Source organism: Ornithodoros turicata, chromosome 1 (assembly GCF_037126465.1).
Source record: "Ornithodoros turicata isolate Travis chromosome 1, ASM3712646v1, whole genome shotgun sequence".
NCBI classification, from domain to species: Eukaryota; Metazoa; Arthropoda; class Arachnida; order Ixodida; family Argasidae; genus Ornithodoros; species Ornithodoros turicata.
In genome coordinates, this window is record NC_088201.1 from 30,382,368 (window position 1) to 30,407,653 (window position 25,286).

At 46.5% G+C, this 25,286-nt stretch overlaps 1 protein-coding gene across 1 annotated transcript; it reads right to left on the bottom strand.

The window, feature by feature from the left end:
* Nucleotides 1–14,374: 14,374 nt before the first annotated feature.
* On the bottom strand, nucleotides 14,375–24,370 carry LOC135397948 (uncharacterized). The gene is made up of 11 exons (XM_064629433.1): nucleotides 24,265–24,370; nucleotides 21,011–22,441; nucleotides 20,346–20,424; nucleotides 19,887–20,020; nucleotides 19,668–19,767; nucleotides 18,962–19,063; nucleotides 17,926–18,135; nucleotides 17,772–17,859; nucleotides 16,120–16,325; nucleotides 15,919–16,003; nucleotides 14,375–14,863 (listed from the first exon to the last, which is right to left on the bottom strand). The coding sequence occupies exons 2-11, from the start codon at nucleotides 22,411–22,413 to the stop codon at nucleotides 14,640–14,642; spliced, it is 2,631 nt and encodes an 876-aa protein (XP_064485503.1). The 5' UTR covers nucleotides 22,414–22,441; nucleotides 24,265–24,370; the 3' UTR covers nucleotides 14,375–14,639.
* Between the last annotated feature and the right edge of the window lie 916 nt (nucleotides 24,371–25,286).

Here is a 25,286-nt window from a genome sequence, read left to right on the forward strand (position 1 = left end):
CTGGCAGCAATAGCTTTCAATTACTATACAATATTTAGACGAGCTGCCTTCAGTCATCATTGCAACGTCTCTAAATTTTCCTTTCTGTACAGCTTTCTGCAAATTTCTGAACAGGATCAGCATAAATTCGCTAAATGCATCTTTTTGTGGTGTAGGACATTGTGCATAATCAAGCAGGAAACACACATAGAGAAAGCATATCATTAATGTGTTTCTTGAGGAATATGCAGGTGAATTGCACACTTCCTGTACATTTTGTAAGCCCCATAAGGTAAGGTGCCTTACTGGACGATCGAGCCAGTAAAAATCAGGAAAATTAGGGATCACGAAGCACCTGAACAAGTAAAAATATTAGATTACAACCTTTCGTGCATGAGGCTGCACGTCACCAGCTGAATGTGTCTTTTACTACGTTCAGTACGCAGTAGGATCACTGAGAGGAGGGGAGATATATCAATAGTATCCGCATGATGAATAAGGGCACCTCAAAAATAGCTGTACAAGAAATAACATAAATGTGATAACAATACAGGATTGCAGAAACGGATGCAGGAAACTAGTGCAGTCAACAACCAATTTTTTTTACCTTTCGATTTTTGGACAAATTTGTCTAATTGAAATATGGCAGTCATCGGAAAAGCCAGACAGCGACGAGAAGTGAACCTCTTGATTGCCGATTTAGTGCGCTAACCACTACACTATGCTTGCATCTGTTTTCCGACGACTTACCAAGGGGCCTCATTCACTAAGGGGACATGCACTCACTCTCTTCACATACTCTCCCAAATTTCTTCTCATGAACACACACACATACATACAACACAAGTAAGAGGCAGCAGCATTTCGCGAGCACTATGGAAACTAACTGTTCTGGGGCTGAAATGCACAAACAGACAAACACAACACAAGCAACTCAAATATGGCAGTCGTCGGAAAAGTCAGACAGCGGTGGGAATCGAACCACGCACCTCTAGATTGCCGTTCGAGTGTGCAAACCACTCGCTACGCTGGCATCTGCTTTTTGGTGACTTAGCAAGGGGCCTCATTCAACTAAGGGGACATGCAATCACTCTCTTCATGTTGTCCCCACATTTCTCCTGCTACACACACAAACAATAGGTACAACACAAGTAGGAGGCAGCAGTGAACACGATGGTGGAAACACTGTTCTGAGGCTCAAACAGACGACCATAACACTAGCCTCAAGGTGCTTAGAGCATGAACAATTGAAATATGGCAGTCGTCAGAAAAGCAAGACACTGTCAGAAATCAAACCACACTTCTCGATTGCTGATTGAGTGCGCTAACCACTATGCTACGCTGGCATCGAGCTTTCCGACGTCTTCCCAAGGGGCCTCATTCAACTATAGGGACACGCACTCTCTCTTCACATTCCCTCCCATATTTCTTCTCACACACACACATGTACATACAACACAAGTACAAGGCAGCAGCATTTGGTGAGCCGTCCGGAAGCCAATATGCTGGTGTGCATATCTGGCCCATAATGCAGTATGACCGATATATGCTATCTGTATGTATCATACCTGTCATACCGTACTATGGGTCAAATGTTCATACCAGCATCTGTTTCCAATACCATGTAGGGATATCTGCTGTATCAGCAATACATGATACTGTATTATGGACCATATATGCATACTAGCATATCAGTTCCTGGTACCACGTATGGATACCTGCTAGATATGGATGCTATACGAGACATGCAGCTATACCTCATGCGAGTGTGCATAAGTGCTCACATGAGGGGTCCCCAAACATAGACTGCAATGACCATTGCATATCTGTTACACAAAATGCAACCGTGGATGCTGTGTGACTGAAATGTATGAATTGTGCAATGCACAACAGCAATTTCCACAAATTTAAATTCATGGACATACTTTATTAAATATGAGATCTGCTCTGTACAATTGATGCACCCAAAACTGAGCCACTTGCTACAGAGTACACAGTAATACAAATATTGCCTTGGCAAAAAGGAGAAAATCTGGATATGTGACCAGTTCAACAGCTTGCCAACTTGGCAGGAAGACACTGACAGCAACAGTAGATGCTATTCAATACCAACAAAATTAAGTACTTTACAAAATTAAGTAAGTAAGTTTGTACTTATGAAAAGGCGTCCATTTTTCTGCTGCCTGTCCATCCCAAAGCTGCGACACAGGACACAAACGATGAGTGAATAGGACTGCTGCTTTTTCACTTGTCGTCCGTGTCCTGTATTGCTGCTTTGAGATGAATAGTCAACGCCAAGTTCCCCACATTCCTACTTTAGTATCTGGAATCCTATTCTGTGCAAAAAGTACACTTCACAACATTATACCCGCCTGATAGCCAGTAAAAGTGCTGCTGTCCATACCAGATTGTGAATGAACTGGGAATTCAGTTTCATTGAAAAAACCTGTAGAAAAACATGTTGCGAAAGTACACGTAATGCCATGCAACACTCACGCAACATACCTCACTTCAGTCGTGGTGGCCCTTATTCCGCACGATTCATAATACGACTGCCTAGCGGTCTAACCGGAAGTGCCGCCATGTTAAGTCTCGTTCTAAATTTCGCCAAGTCCGCTATTCAGTCGGCTACCGCCGCTACCGCCTAGTGCGCATCGATGCAGTCTAGTTCATGGTCTAGTTATACGCCTGACCATCCGACAGCCGGGATGGAGACGCGCGTTGACGGTACCAGCGTGCCCGCTGTTTCTGCTGGCTTTAAATGTAAAGTTGCACATAGTGGTATGTTTTTTAAAACTGCGTAGAGAGTTGCAACACATGTTTAGTTGTGAAGGTGACAGTTTATGCACGATGTCCTACAACCTTAGCGCGTTAGAGTCCTGCTGCGCTTGCGCCGTACGCATTTCTTGCGTGAGCAACGAGATCGCAGAGTGAGCAACGAGAACGAGCAACGAGAGCAACCACAGGCGCCTCGGCTAGGCAAGCCTGTTCCAATAGTGACAAGCAAAGGGGTCTACTCAGCTACTCAGCTGCCTAGTCAGGCGGCTTTGCGGGCGCGAGGTATTGGAACGCAGCCAATATCTTGCAGAAGGGTGCATGTCTAGTTTAGGTCCGCCACTCGATTGTAGAGGCAAAGAAACTATGCATAATACAGCACTTGACGATAGAGATTCAAAAACATTCACGTTTTTTGCCCGTCTTGAAGAGTTGAAACACGGGAACTAGAAGTTGTAGAAGCAAAGAAACTATGCATAATACGGCACTCGACGATAGAGATTCAAAAACATTCATGTTTTTTGCCCGTCTTGAAGAGTTGAAACATGGGAACGGGGAAGAACGCCCCCCCCCCCCCCCCCCCCCCCGGATCATGAACTAGAGGGGGGGCGCCTCCTCCCCCGGGAAGTCCCGCTAAGAGTCTGACACCAACCTTTGGGGCTCGGCGCGCCTGGGTCAAAAGAGCGAAGAGGCACCAACCCCAAAAATGCATCTTGCAATTCGTAAAATATGTACCCGCCCACCATGCTCATTATCACAGTAGAAGGTGAGGCGAAGAAACACAGAGGATGACACAACACATAGCCTGAATTTCGCCCAAAGCAATCAGATCAATCAAACGAAGCAGTCGAAAAGGTACCAGCAGCTGCCAGTGAGGTGTACGGTAGGATCTTCGGAACGCATACCCGTTGGGAGCGGGTTCAACTCCCGCTGCTCCATTTCATTGACCATATTCATTATGTTGCGCGCATTTCGGGTCAAACACCGAGGATTCAATGGATTTTGTTCCTTTTGCACTCAGTTTTCAAAGACGTAATGTCTTCAGTTGTGCACATGTTCACTGTTTACGTTCTCTCTGTTTCTTCTTCTTTTTTTTTTTTCTGTTCTTCCTTCGTCTTATTTCTATACCAGTTCTGCATACATCATAGGATCAAGACAGAGTGTGTGATTATTCAGCTTGAGTTTTGTGTTTTGCCATTTTTCTTTTCCTTTTCTTTCCTTCTTTTCTTTGCCTTTTTTTGTTTCCCCCCTTTCACTTTTTTTTTTTTTTGAAATAACAAGCTGACATCCATCTGGCTTACGTTTCCTTGCATTTTTTTTTCTTAATAAACATATCCCCCCCCCCCAGCCAGATTACTTACTTCGCGGTGCGCCCCCCCCCCCCCCGGGAAAATGAAAACCTCTCTCAGCCTCTGCGTAAAGTCATCTGAAATTCACAGAAGTCTTCAGGCTCAGTATGGCCACGATACACTTAACCGCAGCAAAGCGTTTGAGTGATGCAAACGGTTCCGAGACGGCCGTACATCAGTGCAGGACGATCCCCGCGCTGGCGGCTCAGAGCCCAGTGTCAGAGTTCCTGAGAACATCCAACTTGTGGAGCGCCTGATCCTCAAGGACCGACGGATAACATGTCTCGAATTGGCTCGAAAGACGAACCTTTCTGTGGGAACGTTGAACACTATCATTCATGAACACCTCCAGTTTCGGAAAGCTAGTGCCCGTTGGGTCCCGAGGCAGCTCTCCGTGTTTGACCGGCAGAGGAGACTGGAAACCTCCCAAGAGCTAAGGTACCGTTTCGACACTGAAGGACAGCCGTTCCTTGATCGGATCATCACGTGCGATGAAACGTGGGTGCACCATTTCACTCCTGAGTCTAAACGCGCATCAAAACAGTGGAAGCATCCGGGCTCGCCAGCCCCTAAGAAGTTCCGAAGCACCCCGTCTACGGGTGAGGTCATGGCCACGGTTTTCTGGGACAAGGCTGGCGTTGTTCATGTGGATTTTCTGCCCAGTGGTACCACCATCAATAGTGCATATTACTGCCAGGTTCTCAGGGATGTGCATAAGGCGCTGACGCAAAAGCGGCCGGGCCTCATCAAAAAAGGAGTCCTCCTCCTACAGGACAATGCACGCCCGCATACCGCGCATCTCACGACACGCACTTTACAGGAGCTTGGCTGGAAGTTGCTACCACATCCCCCTTACAGTCCAGACCTCGCCCCCAACGATTTCCATCTCTTCGCTCCACTGAAGGCCGCCACTTCAGCTGCGACGACGAGGTCAAGAATGCGGTCCGATCATGGCTGCTACGCGCCTGTAAGGATTTCTAGGCTGCTGGCATCCAAGCCCTCGTGAAACGCTGGGACAAGTGCCTTAGCGCCAGCTGGAGATTACGTTGAAAAATAAAACTAATTTCTCGCCTGTAAGTTCATTTTAGTTTTGCGAAAAATGAAAAGTCCCGGTTTGACTTGAACGCCCCTCGTAGTTCAGACTTAGCTATCCGGGATTGTCTTGGAATGTAAGATTATATTATAAGATTATATATTATATAAGATATATAAGATTATATTATATTATTATATGTAGATTATAGTATTATATACTATTACCCCTCATAGATGGAGCCACAGCAATTCGGGACGGCTCCGTCAGGGTGAAAATGATTGCATGGCGTAGCTGGAGCCCGCATAGAAAAAAAAGTGATAAGAGGGACACGGATGTCCCAGTGTCCAACAAAGGGTTAAAGGAGCGTGGAAGTGACCCCCTCCCCCAATTGTCTTTTTTCTTTTCTTTTTTTTTTTTCCGCTGCGGCGTGTTGTGCAACGAATAAAATGAGCTCCTGCGAAAGAACGATGAGCGCAGGTGATCTGCAGATGACGCCCAAGGCTCTGTTCCTCTCCTCGTGTAAAGAGCGCATCGCTGAACAAGAGGACGCCGTGACGCATCATGGGCTCAGGCACGTGACCAATGACGTACGGCGGCACAGCTGAAGCATGTATAAGCGGAGCGTGAGCTGACAAGAACAAACGAAGGAAAAAAGGCACAAAGCTGATGCTACGTCACGCGAGGCTCGTGTCTGTCGTCCGGGGCTGCTGGATGGGGTGGGCAAAGCACTCGCAGTGACAATAGACCGCAGAGCGAAAATATTTTGCATGGTGACTCCTGGTGGACAGCTTCACAGATGAGGCAGGGTTTCAAGCCATATTAAATTCCATGCTCCTTTAAGGCATTAAACGCCATACATGAAAAGATCACAGGACGGTTGCTGTTGTGTAACGCGAATTTCAGCGACAGCTGTTGTGGGTGGATGTTGACACGTACTTTTATTGCAGATGTATGCACAACTACTTTAGAGTGACGAGTACTGCCTTGTGATCACTGAAGTGAGTGATGATGTGGTCGGTATTCTTGACGAGCTCTCGGTTCCCAGTAAACCAAAGACGTCTAGGAGATGTCCACCTGATATTCCAAATTGGATGTTTGGATATCCCATGGATCATTGCAGAGAGCCCGTAGACGTCGCATGTACGTCCTGGCGACTATGGTTTGTCCCACTTTTTCCACATTCCACGGACGTCAACTTCGGGATATTTGGATATTCACAGGATGTTCTCAAATCTGCACATATCGCTATAAATGTGTTCTTTCAGAAATGTGCTACATACTATGCAGTGGGGTGCCACACATTCTCATAAGATATGTAACAATGTTTTATTTCAAGGCTACAGTATGGCTAGGATTTTGGCACCATAAGCGTATAGTAGTGTGGTAAATAGCAGCCCAGAGGCCTTTTGGCCCTAATCCAAGACGAATACAGACCGCGCGTTAATAAATGTGCCTTCGCCTTTCACCATACAGGGTGTTTCAAAAAACGTGTCATTCGGACTTTATTAAAAAACGGGGCGACGGAAAAATACGGGGTAAACGGCATTTGTGTGGCAACTGAATTTGCCAAATTGAAAAAATATTTTCATTTCATTTTAATCAAAATAAATTGCATTTCTTTAATTGAACTCCAAAATTTCCCAAGTCAACCTAACATTTTTTTTACAGAATTAGAGAGCCCGTAGCGAACTTAGTCAGATCCACTAAGAAATCCGCTCGATATTGCAAATGGAACTGCCCAAAAAAAGTCCCGAAATTGAGGCTTCAAAGTTTCGGGTATTCAACGGCGCACCAAATCAGACGCAAAGATTCGTGGAGAAGAGGACATGCTCCTGCCCCCATGAAAGATAGAAGGTCGAAAAAACACAGGGCGGGAAAAAAGAGGCGGAATCATTTTTGTTTGCCGCTTATCAACGTATGGTGGAATATCACCTGCCTTGTTATCTGCGCGTCTTGTGCTGCACGCCGGTCCGGCGATAAGCTGTTCTAGCTTCATGGGGGCAGGATCATGTCCTGCCTTCCGCGCATTTTTCCGACTGATTTGGTGCGCTGTTGAACACCCGAAACTCTGAAGCCTCAACTTCGGTACTTTTTTGAGCAGTTCCATTTGCAATATCGAGTGGATTTCTTGGTGGATCTGACTAAGTTCGATACGGGCTCTCTAATTCTGTAAAAAAAACGTTAGGTTGACTTGGGAAATTTTGGAGTTCAATTAAAGAAATTCAATTTATTTAATTAAAATAAAATGAAAATATTTTTGCAAGATGGCAAATTCAGTTGCCACACAAATGCCGTTTACCCCGTATTTTTCCGTCGCCCCGTTTTTTTATAAAGTCCGAATGACACGTTTTTTGAAACACCCTGTATAAGACGCAGGCTCCCTTTTTGGCCCCTCCACCGCGTACGCGGATTTCAAGAGATACCAGAACGAGCATACACTGAAATACAAATTGTTGGAGTACGTTCATCAAGTGTAGCGTGGCATATGATCTTTGCAACGGTGACAACGTCTTTGTAGTTAGCTTGTGAGTCTGCAAACGACGTCAGCGTATACCTGTGAACGTTCCTGACACCCGATCTTGGCAAATGTCGTGTTTTTAACTCAAGTTACCGTGTATACTGTGATTGCTTGGTAAATAAGGTAGTAAACCCCAAAATTTTCCCTCTTGCTTACGTCAAGCCACTAGGGGTCACGTGCCCTACATGTCTCCGAAAAATAACGCGCGCTTGCTCCTTTCTTTGTACATCTATGAGATGTCCCAGGGATATAGAAAGTAAGATATTTTTGAAAGTCACATTGTGGACGTACAGGTAACGTCGCATAGACGTGGCGGACATATGCGACGTGTGGGACCTTTGTGGGACGTACCTGGGATATTTCTGGTTTACTGGGTTTTAGAAGACCAAATCAATGCAGGTCTTTCTCGAGGTTGTTACGGCCCCTGTTATGGTAGCCAGTTCCAAGATCAACGCTTCTTGCAGACCGGTGATGAAGTTTGTGGTCTTTGCGTCCCCCAGCAGCAGTATTGGCGATGACATGTGGACTGCTAAGGCGTAGTTGAGATATTTTATAACTCGCGGAACTGTTGCGGTGGGGTCAAAGTAGGCGGTCACGACGACGAGTCCACTCTCAAATTGCACCGCACACAGTGGCGTCACTAGGGGGGTGCGTGGGGTGCGGTCCGCACCGGGTGATGCGATGGAAGGGGATGACGTGCTGCAGCAGTACCGCCTCCTCCTCTCTTTTTCTGTAGCGAGGTGACCTTAAAAAAACATAAGAAGCCCTTGGCGAGCATGTGATTTTTTTTCTGCGTACGGTATGATACTGTTATTTATCGTGTATCGCCTCCGATGGAAAGGGACACATTATTGCGGCCGGGGGTGGGGGGTTATGGAGCTCCCGCACCGGGTGACGCATACCCTAGTGACGCCACTGACCGCACACACCTCGCCCACGTCTTAGCAGTCACCATAGAGGTTTATGGGTGAATCGTTAATCCCATCTCGCATGTAGATGCAGCTGTCGCTGTAAAAATACATGAACGCGACAGAAGCGTATAGCCACTTGCCGCATTCTCTCTTTTGCGGTGCGGATCAGTTTGTTGAACCTCCTAGGCCTCATTTGATGCATATTTGGACTGCGAACTGTTAAGAGAGGCGAGGGAGCGTTCGCAAATGGACCTGCATGCTTCGATGCGCTTGGTTCTGTGATATCGCACTTTTGTTCCTCGTGCACAACAACAGCTTACATAAAGAACAGTGTTTGTTCGAAATATCGGCGGCTCTCGTCCTGAGGTCCTACCATTAGCATTTCCTCACCGGTTCGCAGGATTTTCTACCTTTTTGCAAAATAAATGGGAAGTTATAAGTTGCTCGAAATTCACTTTTTACTCGATGAAAAACACCGTTCAGCAAAAACGGCAAAATCATTTGTAGGCACTACAAGAATTCTGTAACACGGTGAGCACTGTGTTGGTAAGCATAAGTGGAATGATAGAATAGAAAAAGAACCGCATTTTTCTGAACATCTGCTGCTTATAGTCAAAGTATATGATAAATGCTAGACAGCCCACAGAACCAGTAACCGCCCCTGGACAGCCGACAAGGGTCCGAGCATCCGCAGCCTATTGTGAACATCCATTGAACGTCTCCTGGACGCGTTTGTTGGGATGCTCCAATGAGTATACAGCAGCGGACGTCCCACATATACCACTCTGTGGACACCGTGCGCACCCCAATCGCACTGTGTCCACAAAGAGCCGTTTGAGCACCCCTTTTCGCTCTTCACCTCCCGCCTCGTTCTTCTCTCCCGCTCTGTCGTCTGACTGCGCCACCGCCAAAGGAGAAATCTGCGCAGAATGCTTATTTTTTCGCAACGCGCATAATAGAGAGCCATAGCCCGTTGTGCGGATGATTTCAAATGCCGCTGGAGAGGCTGGAGAAATATGGCGGCATCTGCAATGGCTTGGAGTAATACGGTAATTTTCAACGTGAACAGCACCAGTACAGCTTGAATTTTGTGAAGAGTTAGGTGCACATGCCTTGTAGGTAACGGATTCTCCATCGGGGACCACTATCTATGACCGAAATACAGGTAAACGGCCGTGGTGCCTTTGTTTGTTAGCGCTCGCGTTTTAGACTCCTTTGTTCTTCAAGTCGCTTTAGCACACTGGCTAGTGGGAAAAAAATGCAATCGATCCTAGCTGAGCTTGTAATATAGGCATATTAGCACTTGTATGCTACTTTTATTTTGTGGCCCACTCACTGTGTTCTTGATATTCTTTCAGGCATAAACGGCTATACCGCTCAGCATCGCCCATTCACTGCTGTGTGCTTCTCAGCGTCTTCCAGAGCGTGTTGGATGTTTTCTCTATGAGCAGTCTTGGAATTATTTACTGTCTTATGCATAACAGGTAAGAATGCTAGGTAAACGGGAGGTATGGCCAAACGCTGGTATGCGTATGTGCCATAGGCAGAGACCGATGATGCTTGTATTATGTCTCTCGTTTTTATCAGTATGCCTCGGCGGCAGGACTTGGCCAGTGAGTTCCAGAGGCCGGAAGACACAGAAAGGAGCAATTTAAAGAGACCGGTAGCCACTCATAAGGCGTGAAGGAGCGTGAGGATACAGTTGCGTCGATTCCATGCAAGATGCCAACTAATTATACGGCGAGTAACATGGATGTTTTTTTTTTTCTTGTTTACATAACGTGGCGATATTGGGACCACGATCTGTATGAACGGGAATGATCTGGATATGACACCTTGTCACGTCCTTTCATTATTTGTACTGCTTATTGCCGGCAGGCATGTGCGAATGCACATGTAAATACTAGTCTACAATGAAATAAAGTATTTTGGGTGCACACTTGCGTCCTTGTATTCATTTCATGATTAAAATTATGACATTTTCATAGGCGCGCGATACCTATGGGACTGGGATAGAGATCCTCCACAGGCCCCTCGAAGATCCGCATCGGCGGTCCTACGACGTCCATTTCGCATAATTTTCTCTTGATTAGCACGGTAGTACGGGCGTAGTTGAAACGTAGCCGGGAGCAAATGTGTACGTTCGTGAGACGTACTCAACATCCACAACCCGGCGTTCGCTGGATGTTGATGGGCGGTTAATGGTTCTGTGGGAGATTGTTTTAATATCCCGAGAAGCAACTGTTTGCATAAGTTTTGTCTGCGACGTGTCTTGCAAAAGCCTTCAATTTCACGCGTTGAAGCACGATATCCCGTGAAAGTGCGCTCAGCGTCAACAGCAGCAAGACTCCATTACAGTATAGTTTTTTTTTCCTTTTATTATTATTATTATTTTTTGCGAATATGCTAGTAACTGGATTATGTTCCCGGAAATCCTTTCCGCAGAACCGAAGTGACAGCTTGCTGAATATATAGAACTTCACTCAAAGCTACACACATTCCCAGCTCCGTACACATATTCAGAGCTTTACATGGCCCTCAATTCCTGCTGGCCGGTGCATCAATCTCGTTCGCGAATATAAGTGCCAATGAAGGTGTTTCTGTCCAGAAAATCGAAAATGTTTTACAAGAAAAAACAAACAAACAAAAACAAGAGAGAGACGTGGCCAGTATTTCAGCTTTCACGCATCAAAGAAGGGAAAGAAAGCAACGTCTAGTTGCGTACAAATAGCAGGCCTACTTGTTTGAACCGCTCTGGGACCATTCAACTGCTGTGCACTGTTTCACGAAGACGTTTTTTTTTTTTTTTTTCTTTTTTTATCGACAAGGTAGTCGGTAAGTTTGCAATTATTTTTGTGTAATGGTAATGGTACCGTGATGTTACACGTTTGTTTTTGTGTTGTTTCGTCGGTTATTGTACTGGGGAATTTATTTACTTTTCAGTATAGTTACACGTTTAAAAGTCGTTATTTTAGATCTTTTCAGATACAACGGTCGTTCAAGGTTGGCTTTTGCTCGAGAAAAATCAGTGAGTAAATGTAATCGAATAACACTTTCGGAGGACGAAGCGCAACCCTTCTTCGTGTCAGCGGCACGTGCAGCAGCGGCTCACGGCCATCTTTTGATTGGAGGAAGATTAAGAAGAAGAAGAAGCTGCTATCATGGCGGCGAGCAGCAGGTCTGTTGCAGTGGAACAGTGATGCATAATCAAGTTCTTTGTGAAGGAGAACGTCAAACTCTAAGATGAGATTTTGCAAAGATTACAGGCACAGTATGGGGAACAAACGACGTCAAGGGGAAGAGTGTACGAATGGTGCAGACAGTTTTGCGAAGGACGGGATATGCTGACGAATGAACCACATGGATACGTTCGTTCGACTGCAGTCACAGCAGTGAACGTCGCAGACGTTGAGTAAGCCATCCTCGAGAACCGGCGAGTGGGACATTGCAGCTCAGCGTAATATTAGTGTCGGCAGTGTGGAGACAATCATTCACGAGTACTTACTGTTCCGCAAAGTCTGTGCAAGATGGATTCCACGACACCATACTTGTGACCAGAAAGGAGCGCGCATGGCAGTCTCCGAGTAACTGCTGAACCGGTTTCAATGCGAGGGGGACGAATTTTTGCAATCAATCATCACATGTGATGAAACTTGGATGCATCATTGCACCCCAGGAGCAAAAGAAAACAGAAAAAAGCATCACGGAATGACGACATAAGGCTTCCCCGCCGCCAAAGAAAAGTAAGATTCTCTGAAATGAAGAAAATTCTCTAGAAAATTAAAAGAAAGAAAGAAAAGAAAAAGAAAGAAAGAAAAAAAAGAAAAGTAAAAGAAAATCCTCTGTCATCTGCTCAGGTCTCACACCGCTCTGTCACGGCATTTGTGAAAGGTTTGAACGCAGTTACATGATGTGACATATGTGTCCTGTTGTAAATTATTTTGGACTTTCTGTGCCCCTCCTACTGGGACCCTTTCAGGGTTTGTAGTATTTTATAAATAAAAAAGTAAATAAAATAAAGATGCAGCCGTCTGCTGGGAAGTCAATGGGAACTGTCTTCTGGGACATGAGGGGTGTCATCCATGTGGGCTCTTCTAGCAAGGGTCACGATTAATGCCCCGCCAGTACTACTCCACGTCGATAAAGGGTGCCGTGCGAAACACAATTCGCAAAATATGGCCTGGGATGTTGTCCGGAAGGGTCACTCTTCTTCATGACAATGTTCGGCCTCACATGGCGAATTTGACGGTAGCAACTCTGGCCGAAATGCGCTAGGAAGTTTTGCCCCATGCCCGTTACAGCTCAGATTCATCCCCAGGCGATTACGATCTGTTTGGGCCACTTGGAGGAAAGGCGCTCTACACAGATGAAGCCCTCCAGAAATATCTCCTGCAGTGGCAACTACAGCAGTCCACTTCTTCCTACGCAAAAGGCACCAAGGAGTTGCCACAGCGATGGTAGCGGTGTCTAGATGCGCACGGTGGATACTTTGAAAAAGTGACCGAGTTTGGTGCTTCCCGAATTTTCCATTGTATTGCAAGAAATAAAAGTCTCGGTTAACTTTGAACGACCCTTGTACCTATACTCCGAGACAACATAAGAGCTCCAGTCACAGAGGTATATCTCCGCCAGCGGATAATGTAGTCACCACGTTGAGAGTGTGGCATACGAAACGATGGCGGACGCCACGCAGACGGGAAAGCCGATTCACACGCTTTGTTAATGCGAATATGTTACGCGTTTGCGAAAGAAGCATGGAAATGCGATAAAAGTACTTCGTCTCCGACGAGGGTTAACGTAACATGATCACTGTGCAGTCAACCTTCGATTTACGACTTTCGATGAACGGTGCCCACTGGGACAAACAGTACCCAAAATTGTAAAGTACAAAGTACCTGGCACCAGTGGTACTTGAAGTACAGTACAAAGTATCACATTTTAAATGTACTTAAAGTAAAGTACAAAGTACTGTATTCACCAATTTAGGCAAGTGACATCTTGAAGAGGAAAAACTTGTAACGTATGTGGTGCATGCAAACAACGGCACTAAGGAAGAGTGTGTGTTACGAATTTGTGCTTGAGAATGTGTTGCATTTTGTTGTTGTTGTTGTTGTTGTTGTTATGCAAATGCTAGTTCTGAAGCCCAGCCCAGTGCATGCCCATGTGTACTGTAACAGATGGCATAATTTCCGTTTACAGCTGCTCAGGCAACCAGCTGCGCTAGTGGAGTACTTGATTGACTAGTGGAGTACATAATTGAAAATGGGAATCAAAGTAAAGTACAAGTACCTCGTGGGTACTTCAAGTACTGCCCATCACTCGGGACAAGGCATTTCCACTTCCTCATTCCAAACCTCGAGCAGTGGTCTGGTGGTGCTGCTGGTGAAAGAGCTCGCCCTTGTCGGCCTCACAGAGGTGGGCAACGTCACGACTAACGCTCTGGGGTGTATGCGCGTCCTGGGCCGACTTCTAAGGGAACTGTGCCGACATATGTCTGGCAGCGTCTGAGGAAAACCCAGGAAAAACCCCAGACAGCACAGCCGGCACCGGGATTCGAACCCGCGGGTACCTCCCAGTCTCGAGTAGTTCGTTATGGCTAGGAGGCATCATCTAAGCCAATCACAGACGTCTTGGAATTTGTGGGCCGACGAGTTGACCTGTAGGAGTTAACTTGTCTCGAAGTATAGAAAGAAGTTTTGAGCGTGACGTGCGAGACAAAATTAATGTATTGTTGGTCAATCTCCTTTAGGGATCCAAAGGCAATCCCAGAACGCGTTGAGTGTCGGAGAAAAACTAGACTGTGATATGCTGTTGCACTAATGCGCTTTATTTGTCAAATATTTACGTGATTATCCCATCACACAGCATGCGACAGCCTTCCGTCTGCTACTTCAGCTACTTCCAGCGCACTTCTCTGACTTGGAGTTAAACGAAGCTTCCGCAGCACCACGAACTGGAGCTCGAACTCTCACTCCAGATACAGCAAACATGCTTGAAAAGACGAAAAACCCTCCCACAACCATATTGACCTTCCCCATGCTTACAGACGCTGTTCGACAATGCAGGTGTGTTTAGCCTTCTATCGTACTTCCCGAGATCTCCTGATTGAGTTCTCTTCTCGCGATATATTTGGTAAAAGCCACTAGGCCCTCGAAAATTTCTTCAGCTGTTGGAAGGATGAGGTGGTTTGGAAGCAAGAATCCGAACTGGCCCTTGTCGCGGAGTTCCACAGCGAGCGAGTACTTAACTCTGGCTCCATCGTATGCCCAGTCCACGGAGGAACCCGCAGCCGGACCTGTAAATCAGAAAATTAGCTTAGTGCCTTTCGTGAAACACGAAGTAATATCACCGTGGACCGCAAAACATTCTATTGTACGCACTGTGGTCACTCGCCGAATACAATACAAACGCGGGCCCAATATTTTTTCTTGTTGTAGACCCGCGTGCACGAACGTTGAGGAAATTTCTCAGTGCTGTCCTCAAAAAGCCTCGCCAGTGCTCTACGCACAGGCAGTGTCGAGAACTGTACAGCGCGTGTTTGGAGCACGACCGAAACTATAGGACATTACCCAGTTTCTCTTCCTGAACATAGCGCATTAACAAACGATTAAATTTGTGCCACGAAGCTCCATCAGTTTCCAGTATCAGTTTCGTCGGTGCTTCCAGTTTTACTTAGAGAAAGCTGCCTGGCAGGGTCGGCGTCTACTTTTCGCCACCGGGGAGACAAGTGGGAAATTTGCGCCCCCCACCCGTATCCTTGCTGCAGGAAAGGTGTCTTTTTGGCGCCCCTTTAGGTGGGCTCCCCCCACCCCCTGTAGACGCCGGCCGTGCTGCATCCCCTCAAAGACGGCTCTTCCGACAAAAACCTTGGCGGTGAAACGCGCATCGGCACTTTTCAGGAGCTTCTGCGATGTATAACGCGTGCATTTTCGCCACGAACATACGGTAACTGTACCCGTACATGCGTGACGTGCTGCGGAATTAGACACGCACAGCAGGCTCTACTTGTACTTACTCGACTTCTGTGGTAAAAAACAGTAAATGGATCGCTCCCGTTGCGCTGGCGCTTTATTTATCAACGTTTTTTTATGAGTTGTTGCGTTATGACTGCGCATTATTGAAAAACCAGACGATATGCTACTATTGCCACAAAATGTAGATCTATGTCACGAGTTACGCAGAGGAATTGGTGGCAAGAACCATGACATGACCCAGTAATGAGATTCAGCGTGAAGGGTACAAGATCCTTCCGCAAGAAATACATGTTCTGCGTCCGTTTTATACAACTGTTTTGTACACACAATTAAACACTGACTCGTCTTGGAGTCTGTTACAGTGTAATCGTCTTACCCAGCAGGTTGGAGATAGTGCCAACTTGGTAGTATACTCCTGACTTTTGTTGAATGGCTCTTGATGCTGCTCTTGCTGCAGCGATCTATTTGCACAGGGAGGAAATGGATTCATTGGTGCGCTATTAAAGCATTTCATGCGACTAGCGCGTATACACTACTCTGCTACAAACGGAACTGATGCGAAAAAAAGAATGGTTACCTGATCCGCGTAGTCTCTGGAGTAAGTGCCTCTGCCGTTTCCATAGGGAACCATGAGGAGCTGACTATACGAGTGCACATTAACATAGGCCTTTACCCTGGAGCCCAGTTGCAGAACCCCATCGCGAACTGCGCGGCTTTCTGCCTCCGAAAAAGCGTAGGCTCCGCGATAAATGTCGGAGCACGGGTGCCGGCTCGTTCCAGCACCTGCGTGGTATAAAAGTAGAGTCACTGGTCTTCAAACATGATTCTGAATTAAGTCGCAAAGAAGCAACATACGCATACTGCTCATGGTTGGAACCGTCCGTTAAGGTGGAGTGTTCCACGAAACGGAAGCCATCAAACGTGTAGTAATACATTCCGAGACTGTTATTGCCACAAAAGGAATGCCGGTGAGGAAAATAGCTAGACACGTGGGAAACTAAGGCTTGAAAAATTCTCCTGCTCTTGATCTCGCTTGTCCGAGCGGCCTTTTTTGTTCATAAAGGTTCCCCAAATTTTACTTTTGAGATAAGCACTTATCGAGTTGTATGTTGGTTCTGTAGGTTTTATCCCCACTCTTTCATAATTTTCACCTATGCATAAATTTCATCTACGCCCAGGCGAAGGGGCATGCAACAGAAAGAGTAGGGCCGGTTGGTATACAACTCCATTTTTAGCGACAAAAATAAGAACACACGGTTAGACACTGAATGGGAAAGAACAGGTCGCAACTTTCAGCCACTTTTACTGGAATGAGTCGAACATGAAACCAAATACAAGCCTCGGGGCCCCGGGGGCGCCGAGGCTTTACTGCGAGGCAAGGGGTCCCGGTACAGACCGGGAGGAGCGGCCCGAGAAGACGGTGGTGATTCCGTATGTGCACGGAGCGACGCACCGACTGGTAAAAGTGGCTCAAAAACATGAGATCAAGGTTGTGCCCAGTGTCAGGAGCAAGCTGAGTTCATTGCCGGGATGGGTCGCGGCAGAGGGTGCCAGTCCGACTTGCGGGGTAAAACATAGGAACAGATTCGTGGAGTGTTGCGCGGGTGTAGTGTACTCCATACCAACGTCCTGCGGTCGAGAGTATGTAGGAGAAACCTCTGGGTGTCTGAATGACCGGATCCGAGAGCATCGAAACAACGTGGACAAAAAAGATGAAGAGGGATCTCGGCTTGCAGGCCACGTCATTTATTGTCGGTGTCAACCCCAGTACAACCAGACAAAAGTCTTATAGATGTTCATGTGCGGCATGTGTTAGAGACAAAAACGATAATGCAACTTAAAGATAAGTGCTTCAGTGCAGAGACGGCGTCCCTGACAGAGAAACAACGATCTTATCAACTCCGGACGGGTGTTCTGAAGGGCGGTATCGTCGATGATTGGCTGTTGGGCTGTTGATGCTGTGCGCGGCGCTCAGGTATGGAAGAAGAGGGGGAGGGTACGGATGAGAGGCTTGTATTTGGTTTCATGTTCGGCTCATTCCAGTAAAAGTGGTTGAAAGTTGCGACCTGTTCTTTCCTATTCAGTGTCTAACCGCGTGTCCTTATTTTTGTCGCTAAAAATGAAGGGGCATGCGTCTCCGATGCAGTACCCGATGGGCATATTGCTCGGCATATCCCATGGCACGATGGCATATCCCAGATGGCATTATTTTCTGCAGCAGTCACGTACCTCCAAAGGCGGTGTCGAAGTTTCGGTTGGGGTCTACGCCTCTGCAGCCATACTGGCTACCTGATCTGTTCTTTCTCCACAGACGGTCCTGCAGTAACAGGTCATCGTAAAGGAGATCTTCGGTACATTATTTTGTGAAGAGAGAAACACTCACAGAGCTGAAAGTATAAGCGTAGCCGTCGGGGTTAACCACAGGGAAGATATAGAAATCGAATGTCTGCAGCAGTTTCGTCACTGTTGCGTCAGAACCGAAGCCAGACGTCATCCGACCCAGAAAGTGTACAACTGAAGCTGGAGATATCCATTCCCTAGCATGTATGCCACCGTCGATCCAGATAACCGGCTTGCTTCCTCCCGTGCTCAACTAAGAAGAAAACACGTCATATAAAATGCGAACATAATGAGCAGAAGTAGCTTATAAATAAGTTACTGTGATCTCTACCCCGTAGCCACAGGTCTGAGGGACTCTTTTGCAAACGTGAAGAGAATCAGCTCTATGGCAGCCGCCATACAGAATGCTTCTGTCGAGAATCATGGCTCTTTTGTTACACTCTTGATCAGGTGCGGATCTAAGGGGACCTGGATGTCCTCCACTTAATTTCCGTGGCCAATTGACCTTAGGTACTGCATGTGGCATGCTGTCAAAGGCCGAAGCCCCCCTCGGAAACATCCACCCGCCCCTCCTCGTGTGACATCTTCGGTCAATATTCTGTTAGCCTGATGACGCGTATTCCATTCATTGCTATACACCTTATAGTAATGGTACCGTGTCTTCCTGTGTATAACGCTGGCTGCACGCACACCAGGAAGACTGCGTCCTCCGCTGTGCATTTGCACAAGAGACAGTAGCAGCCACTTAGCACAGTATAATCTAATAGCTCACATCTATATGGCTCTCCCGCTTACTTGCTGGCCAATTCTTGAAGGAGACGACCAAATTTGCTTGGCATAATTTTAAATTCGAATGTACAAGACGTACGTGGACGACTCATAGTGTGCGGCAAAAGCTTTCATTAATGTCACACGGGAGGTTTTTGCAGCTTAATTTTCAATACTAAATAACACCTTCCCAGAAGACACCCAGCAGTATTGTTGTTCTTCGCGTGAAAGCCTTTCGGGAAGTCCCAGTCTTCCATATTCTTTTTCTCTTCACCCCCTTTTCAAACATGGTTATCGGAATCATTTCTTACGGCTATTCCTTTGATGGGTCTTCCTTCCTGCGACACTCCAAGGTTCCGAACGGTGGCAATGTTGCTGTATTTCTGCGCTATGAGGTCCACGTAGCCACTGATCTGCGGAAGTCGTTGCAGGTAAAACTATTACTAGCTCTGAACATAAAAGTAATATGCAAACGAGCTGGTGTATACTTCACTTTGGCTACATGGCCCTGAGTCTCGGGGTCAAGACAAATGGACAGAACACAAAACGAACAGCACAAGACAAGCTTTGTCTTATGCTGACATACAGAAAATCTAGCGAACCGGTTGGGAAATGCCTCAGGACGAGAGCCGCCGATATTTCGAACAGAAACCATTCTGCGCCCAGAAGGAGCAGTCTCTGTTCGAAATATCGGCGGCTCTTGTCGCGATGCTCTTTCGTTGACTTATCTTGTGCTGTTCATTTTGTTTTCTGTACATTTGCTTTCTCAGTTTTATTTTACAGGGTATCCAAACAGTCAAAATCTAAACAGTCACGCCCTATAGATTGATCCTGTGCTATGCACCAACATTTTTCGTGTTTATCACGTCAATAACGACTGGAGCAAACGATACACTGAGAACCGATGTCAGGTGTACTGCATAATTAGTATAATGAAGCTGAACCTTCGAAAATGCATTCGCGTCTATTGAAACAAATGAAACGCCTAAATGGAAGTAACCAGCTCTATCCACTTACCTCTTCAAAGGAATGGTACTTATCGTAGGCAAAGTTGTTGATGTCTCTCTGCTCCAAGAACAAGCCGGGTTCGTTTTCTACCTTTTCCCGCTCGAGCCAGCTGGAATTTGATACGGTATTTAACGCATCAATCGACAATATTTACTGCACATATATATTCTCAATAAATCTTACGTCTCCTCAATGAAGGCTATTGAATTCAGGGTAAGGGGGACACACCTTTGTAGGTTTTCAGTGAGGACAGTGACGTCGAGTCCTACTTCACGCAGGTTCGCCTCAACTTTATCGCTCAGCTCCGGGGCAAGCAGAATAGTGACGTTGCTGTTTGCCAGCGGATGATTCCACAAGTCCACCTAAGAGGAGATATGCTTCTCATGTTAGGCACTCCCGTGCTCCTCGAGATTTACCGGGTCACCGAAAGTACGCGTCGAATACCAATGAACCCGAGTTTAATGCTATGGAAGGACCATCGCCACGTGTGTGTAACGCATGGAAAGCGCTCGGAGCAGTTGTCTGGCCTGAGCGTTTAATGCTAGGAACCACCTTCCCTAGTTTTGTTGTGGATTTGCAGCAGCCAAAACTCGTTCCTTTTCGTGCTGTGTCACTGCGGTATTCTCGGCAGATTTTGTTTGGGGGACGCTACGATGAGCGCGAAAGTTGTCTAGTAAGTGTCATTACCTTTGGGACATTCTGAAGGGCTGCGACGGCTGCCAGGGATGCCGTGTCGTTACCAATATGCGTGGAGATGAGCTTGTAACTGTCAAATTGGGGGAAACGAAGGTTAGGTTAGGTTAGGTTAGCTACAGTGGTGCAGTTGGTACGCAGAATAGGTAATGGACCGTTGTTAATGATAACGAGTTATTGGAAGAAAAAGTCTCGTTCTTGATGCCGTCACAAGCAAATTGTCATCAACATGTACTATACGAGCTATGCAAAGACAAGTCTCGCGTATTTAATGTTCCATATTTCATTACGCACATTTTGCATTAAGTGGAGTTGTAAAATTTCATATCATGATGCACGAGGCCACGAAAATTGTACACTTAACCATTTTATTTTTCAGGGTAAATAATTTAAGCAATCAACAGCCTTCCACAAATACGCGTTACAGCCACTCCCAACCTACGCCGTGTTGTTCGCAGTTCTTTTCACACCCCTCAGAGAAAAAGAGTGTTAAATTAACAACGTGGTGCGAGTTCCAAAAATTTTGGAGCAACTTGTAGCAAAGAGTGATGCACCACTGCGAGCAACACGCCCTTCAGAACGACGAAATTACACGTTGGGTTCCAGGTGTAACAAACTGTAGAAAAGGCTCAGTAATGTCTGGTCAAAATATCATTTACTTAGTGTATTGACGCTCAGACTCCGAGTAAAGGCCAGGTTCTTCGGGTTCCAAAGGGCTCTCTGGTTGTTCTCCATTTTCGACGGTGGTATTCTGAGCACTTTTGCCGGGAGTGATGGCGTCTACTACAGGAGAAAGGGCCGAGCTGATCTGGTCCCTAACGTTGTTGACGCTGTCAATGACTGGTTTGGCGAATTCCCTGATGGCATTGATAGGGTTAAATGGCGCTCCACCACTTTCACCTTCGCCCCCTTGTGGAGCGGCGGCGGCAGCAGCAACTTGGCCCACTGGGCTCACTGGAGGTGGGTGAGTAGTTTGTGCGTTGCTTTGCACTGTACTAGAAATGAAGGTCACGGGCTCTTCACTGACAAGTTCGCTCCTCTTCCAGGTGTCGTTTGAATCGAGGGGCGTGTCTGTGTTGTTGTTCTCTTCTACGGATGATTCGTTCGCTTTCACACTGTTCTTCCCGGGTGTGAGTGCGTCTACCACCGGAGCGAAGGCGACTCCTACCCCGTCTCGTATGTTGTTAACGGCATTCACAACAGGTCGGGCAAGGCCTCTTATAACGTTGATGGGATTGAACGGAGAACCACTGCTGCTGCTGTTGTTGTTGCTGTCGTCCGAGGACTCTTTTTCAACCTTAACTGCAGAGGAGATATCTTTTTGCTCTTCCTTGGTCGGTATCGATTCTGCTACGATGTCTTCGTAGGATTTCTGGTCAGTTCCTCGCTTTGCGATTACATGTGCCTCAGGCTTCTTAACTTGCTCAGTCGATTTTTTGTGTTCAAGGGCAACAGCGGATTTTGTGTCACCGTGGCTATCTTGTTCCAGAGCACTTCTGTCATCGTTGGCCTCGGATGGAACGACGCCTTCCTTTTTATCGTCTGTCTGCTTGTTCTTCTCGTCGTCAGACAATAAGGTTGTAACGTCTTTCCTGACTTCGACTTGGTCGTTTAGCACGTCCAACTCCCGTTCATCTTCAACTATTCCCTTCGCGGGTTTCGGGAATTCCTCCTTCGACTCGTCGCTTGGCTTTTCAACCTGCTTCTCTTTTGTGTTATCCTTGGTCCTCTCTTGTGGTCCTGTCTTCTTGGACGTCTTGTCTTCTTTGAGGCCCTCGGTATACTTAGATGGCTTGGCTCCTTGAGATATGTCTTTTATTGCACCTTTGATTTCGTCCAGAGTGAGTTGCGACTTGCCTCCGATTCTAGGGGATGCCTCGGGATCTTGTGTCTCCTCAGTTAAGTCTCTGATTAGTTCGACCGCTTCCTTGATGGTTTCGAGTGCGTCCTTTGCAGTGAGGACATCATCATTGCGTGTGCCTTGGGGCGACTTCAGGGATGTAGGCAGAGCAACAGCCACGCCGAGCAACGCACAAGCGAGGAAGGCTAACGGCGCTTTCATCACGATTCTTGCGCTAGCTAGTCGAAGCCTAGAAAGAATAAGAGCAATACTTATGACAATCATCGTCGTTATCATTTTGTAAAATTTAGGATATAGAACGCAAATACACGAAACATGAAGAGGTGCTGATTATGTAACCTCACAAACTTAGAAATTCCCGGATCGCGTTTGCACGTTTACCTATATACGTACTGTAATCGAGAATCAGGATATTAATCTGCAGTAATCAAGATATTTGCTGGAATGTCTTTCGGTACGCGCCGACATAAAACATAGGTTGGCAATATACCCGTTACCTCGCTGCTAAAACAGAACTGTGCAACAAAACATGGCACCCGTTAATCAAAATCATGTCGTTGTGTCTTATGATTTGTTGAAAATGGCCATATAGTTTTGCAAAACGGATGCCTATGTCTCTCCTTTTTAGCAAAGACAAAACAATGTCGTTCTCAATGGCAGTGTACTCAGTTGCAGGTCAAGACCATTCGTGATATACAAAGCAAAACTGCGGAGGGGGTTCGCTGGAAGGCAACAAAACCCGGTCATTGATTGAGGATGAGCAACGGACTGACCACCTAGAACTTCTTTGAAGTGCGTCAACATCGTTTAGCAACCTCGCAGAAGCAAAGTGTCCCACAAGTATGGATCACGCTATGGTACTGGAGGCGATGGATCCATGTTCCTCCAAGTATATGAACAACAATGCGGCGAACTTCACCACCACAAACCTCCAACATATATGCGTGTATTGTATTGCAAGATGGTCCTTTCGATGTCTCGACACCGTACAAAAATGAGGACCTAAAACGAGAATAGTGCGCCCACGCAGACTTCCGCATAGTACCGTTCTATCAGTACAACCACAATGCTGACGGAATTCATGCAATTCTTACGTTCCTTTTGGTCCCCCCGTGTCCGTGTTGAGAGAGAAATAGTAAAACGATGCAGATCGTCTTGAGATTATCAACTTGAGATGCGTTTAAATGAAAAACATCGTTTTCTTTTTTACATTTTTTTTAAACATCGCCATTTGGTTTCTGTACATTTCACGAGGCGTTCTACAGCGAAACATAGCTTCTCGGACCACGTTCCACAGCAAAGATAAGGGGATAAGAAAAGTGCATGGAATGAGAGGGACTAATTCGCAAACCAAAGAAATGACCGATAGTAAGAGGAAGGAAAGCTTTACGAAAGCGAAGCCAAGAAACAATATAACCACGCGTGGAACTATGCTCGAGTGTTATTCTGCGATCTGCATAACAATGATTGATAAGTAAATAAAAAAAAAAATATGGATAACAATGATTGTTTGGTGGCGATGTCGTTGTAACCCATAAGTTTGCCTGCTTGATCGTGCGCCTTGGGATGACTTCTTACGGAACTGAGCCTGAGGCTCTTCCCTTAACATTTTGTTACGGAACTGCTTGGTAAAATCGAGGCTATATAGATATAGTTCCTGTGAGGACATAACGTCGTAGGTGCTAATGAAGCCAAATAGCACGTACGGTCGCACGCGATATGTGGCTTAATCATCACTCGACAATCCTTTGGAGGCCCAAGCAGGTCTTGTCAACTTTGCGATTGTATCAAAATCTTGCGCTTCGAAATTTAGTTCTTCGACCATCACCGCAGGCAAATCAAATTCTGTTTGTACATATGAACTCTGACGTAACTACTTTGCACTGTCGCAACAAGAGGAGTAAATGCACTTTAGTTGAGAAACGGCAACTTGGTGCGAAAAAAAAAGTTGTAGAGTTTGCTGTCGTGTATTTTGGAAAGGTGTTCAAAAGACACTGCGGATAACACACACACAAGTCGTTATGCAATGTACAAGTGTGGCCGAGACCTTACCTGAGCAACTGTCTGCAGTCTACGAAGCGCCGATGCCTTCTGCGCGTACAATGGGCGATGGTGCTCCTATGGTTCCTCTCTGGTCAATGCACTCCGAACAGGGTCCGGAAAGAGTTTATCAGATTGTGGAAGATAAGACATCCCAGTCAGATCACGTTCTGCCAGAGAAGAGGCCAAACTGGTTTGGCCTTCCTTCCAGTTTGCCTCGCCAATGTCAAGTTCGGTAACAAATGGCATTTCTTTCCCCGTGGTGACAGTGATAGTTGATACCGACGATCAAGAATTCCTGTGCGCTCTCACGGTGTGAATAAACTGCTCCAGTACACTGACTCCTGCCGCCTTTCGGCAGACTTCTCGTTACTGCGATGTCATTTTTGAATACTCGCCGTGACTCATATAATATTTATTACGACGCTGTTTCTGAATCCTTAAATAGGGCTTTTGCACTGCTGCCTGTATCAGCGTCGAACGACCTGTTCCATCAACGGCGTTATCTACCAGGTTAAACAAATGTCTTTATCATTTCCACCACCATTTTCGCGGCGTGCATGAAATCGCTCTCCTTTGTTAAAAGCAGTCATTGTTACGACACTCTTAAAAAATGAAAAGGAGCAAAACAAACATTTTTTTTTTGTTACAAAGAAGAACTTCACCACATAACACGCAGAAAGTCAACCATTGCAGATAATGATACCGTTATCACTCCTGATTTGTGGAAAGCGCGGGGCGTACGCCTCTGCGTGACAATTAACCACGCACCAAGACCGGGAGGTCACCCGGGTTCGAATCCTTGCGGCGGTTGTGCTGTCTGGGTGTTTTCGCTGGGTTTTCCTCAGACGCCTTAAGCAAAATGTCGGCACAGTTCCCTGTGAAGTCAGCCCAGGACGCACGATCCCCCCTCCTCCCGCGATAGTCGTGATGTAGCCCGACTGAGCGTAGCCGACTACGGCAAGCTATCACCACCACCAATGATTTATCCAGACCCCCCCCCCTACACCTCGCTAACACCCCCCCCCCCCAAA

Coding starts and splice junctions, on each gene's coding strand:
- LOC135397948 (XM_064629433.1), bottom strand. CDS start 22,413: ATGAAAGCGCCGTTAGCCTTCCTCGCTTGTGCGTTGCTCGGCGTGGCT. Junction 18,136..18,961: donor GACCCATCAAAGGAATAGCC/GTAAGAAATGAT, acceptor TTTTCTTCTTAG/TTGAGCACGGGAGGAAGCAA. Junction 16,004..16,119: donor CCAGAGACTACGCGGATCAG/GTAACCATTCTT, acceptor CTGTGCAAATAG/ATCGCTGCAGCAAGAGCAGC.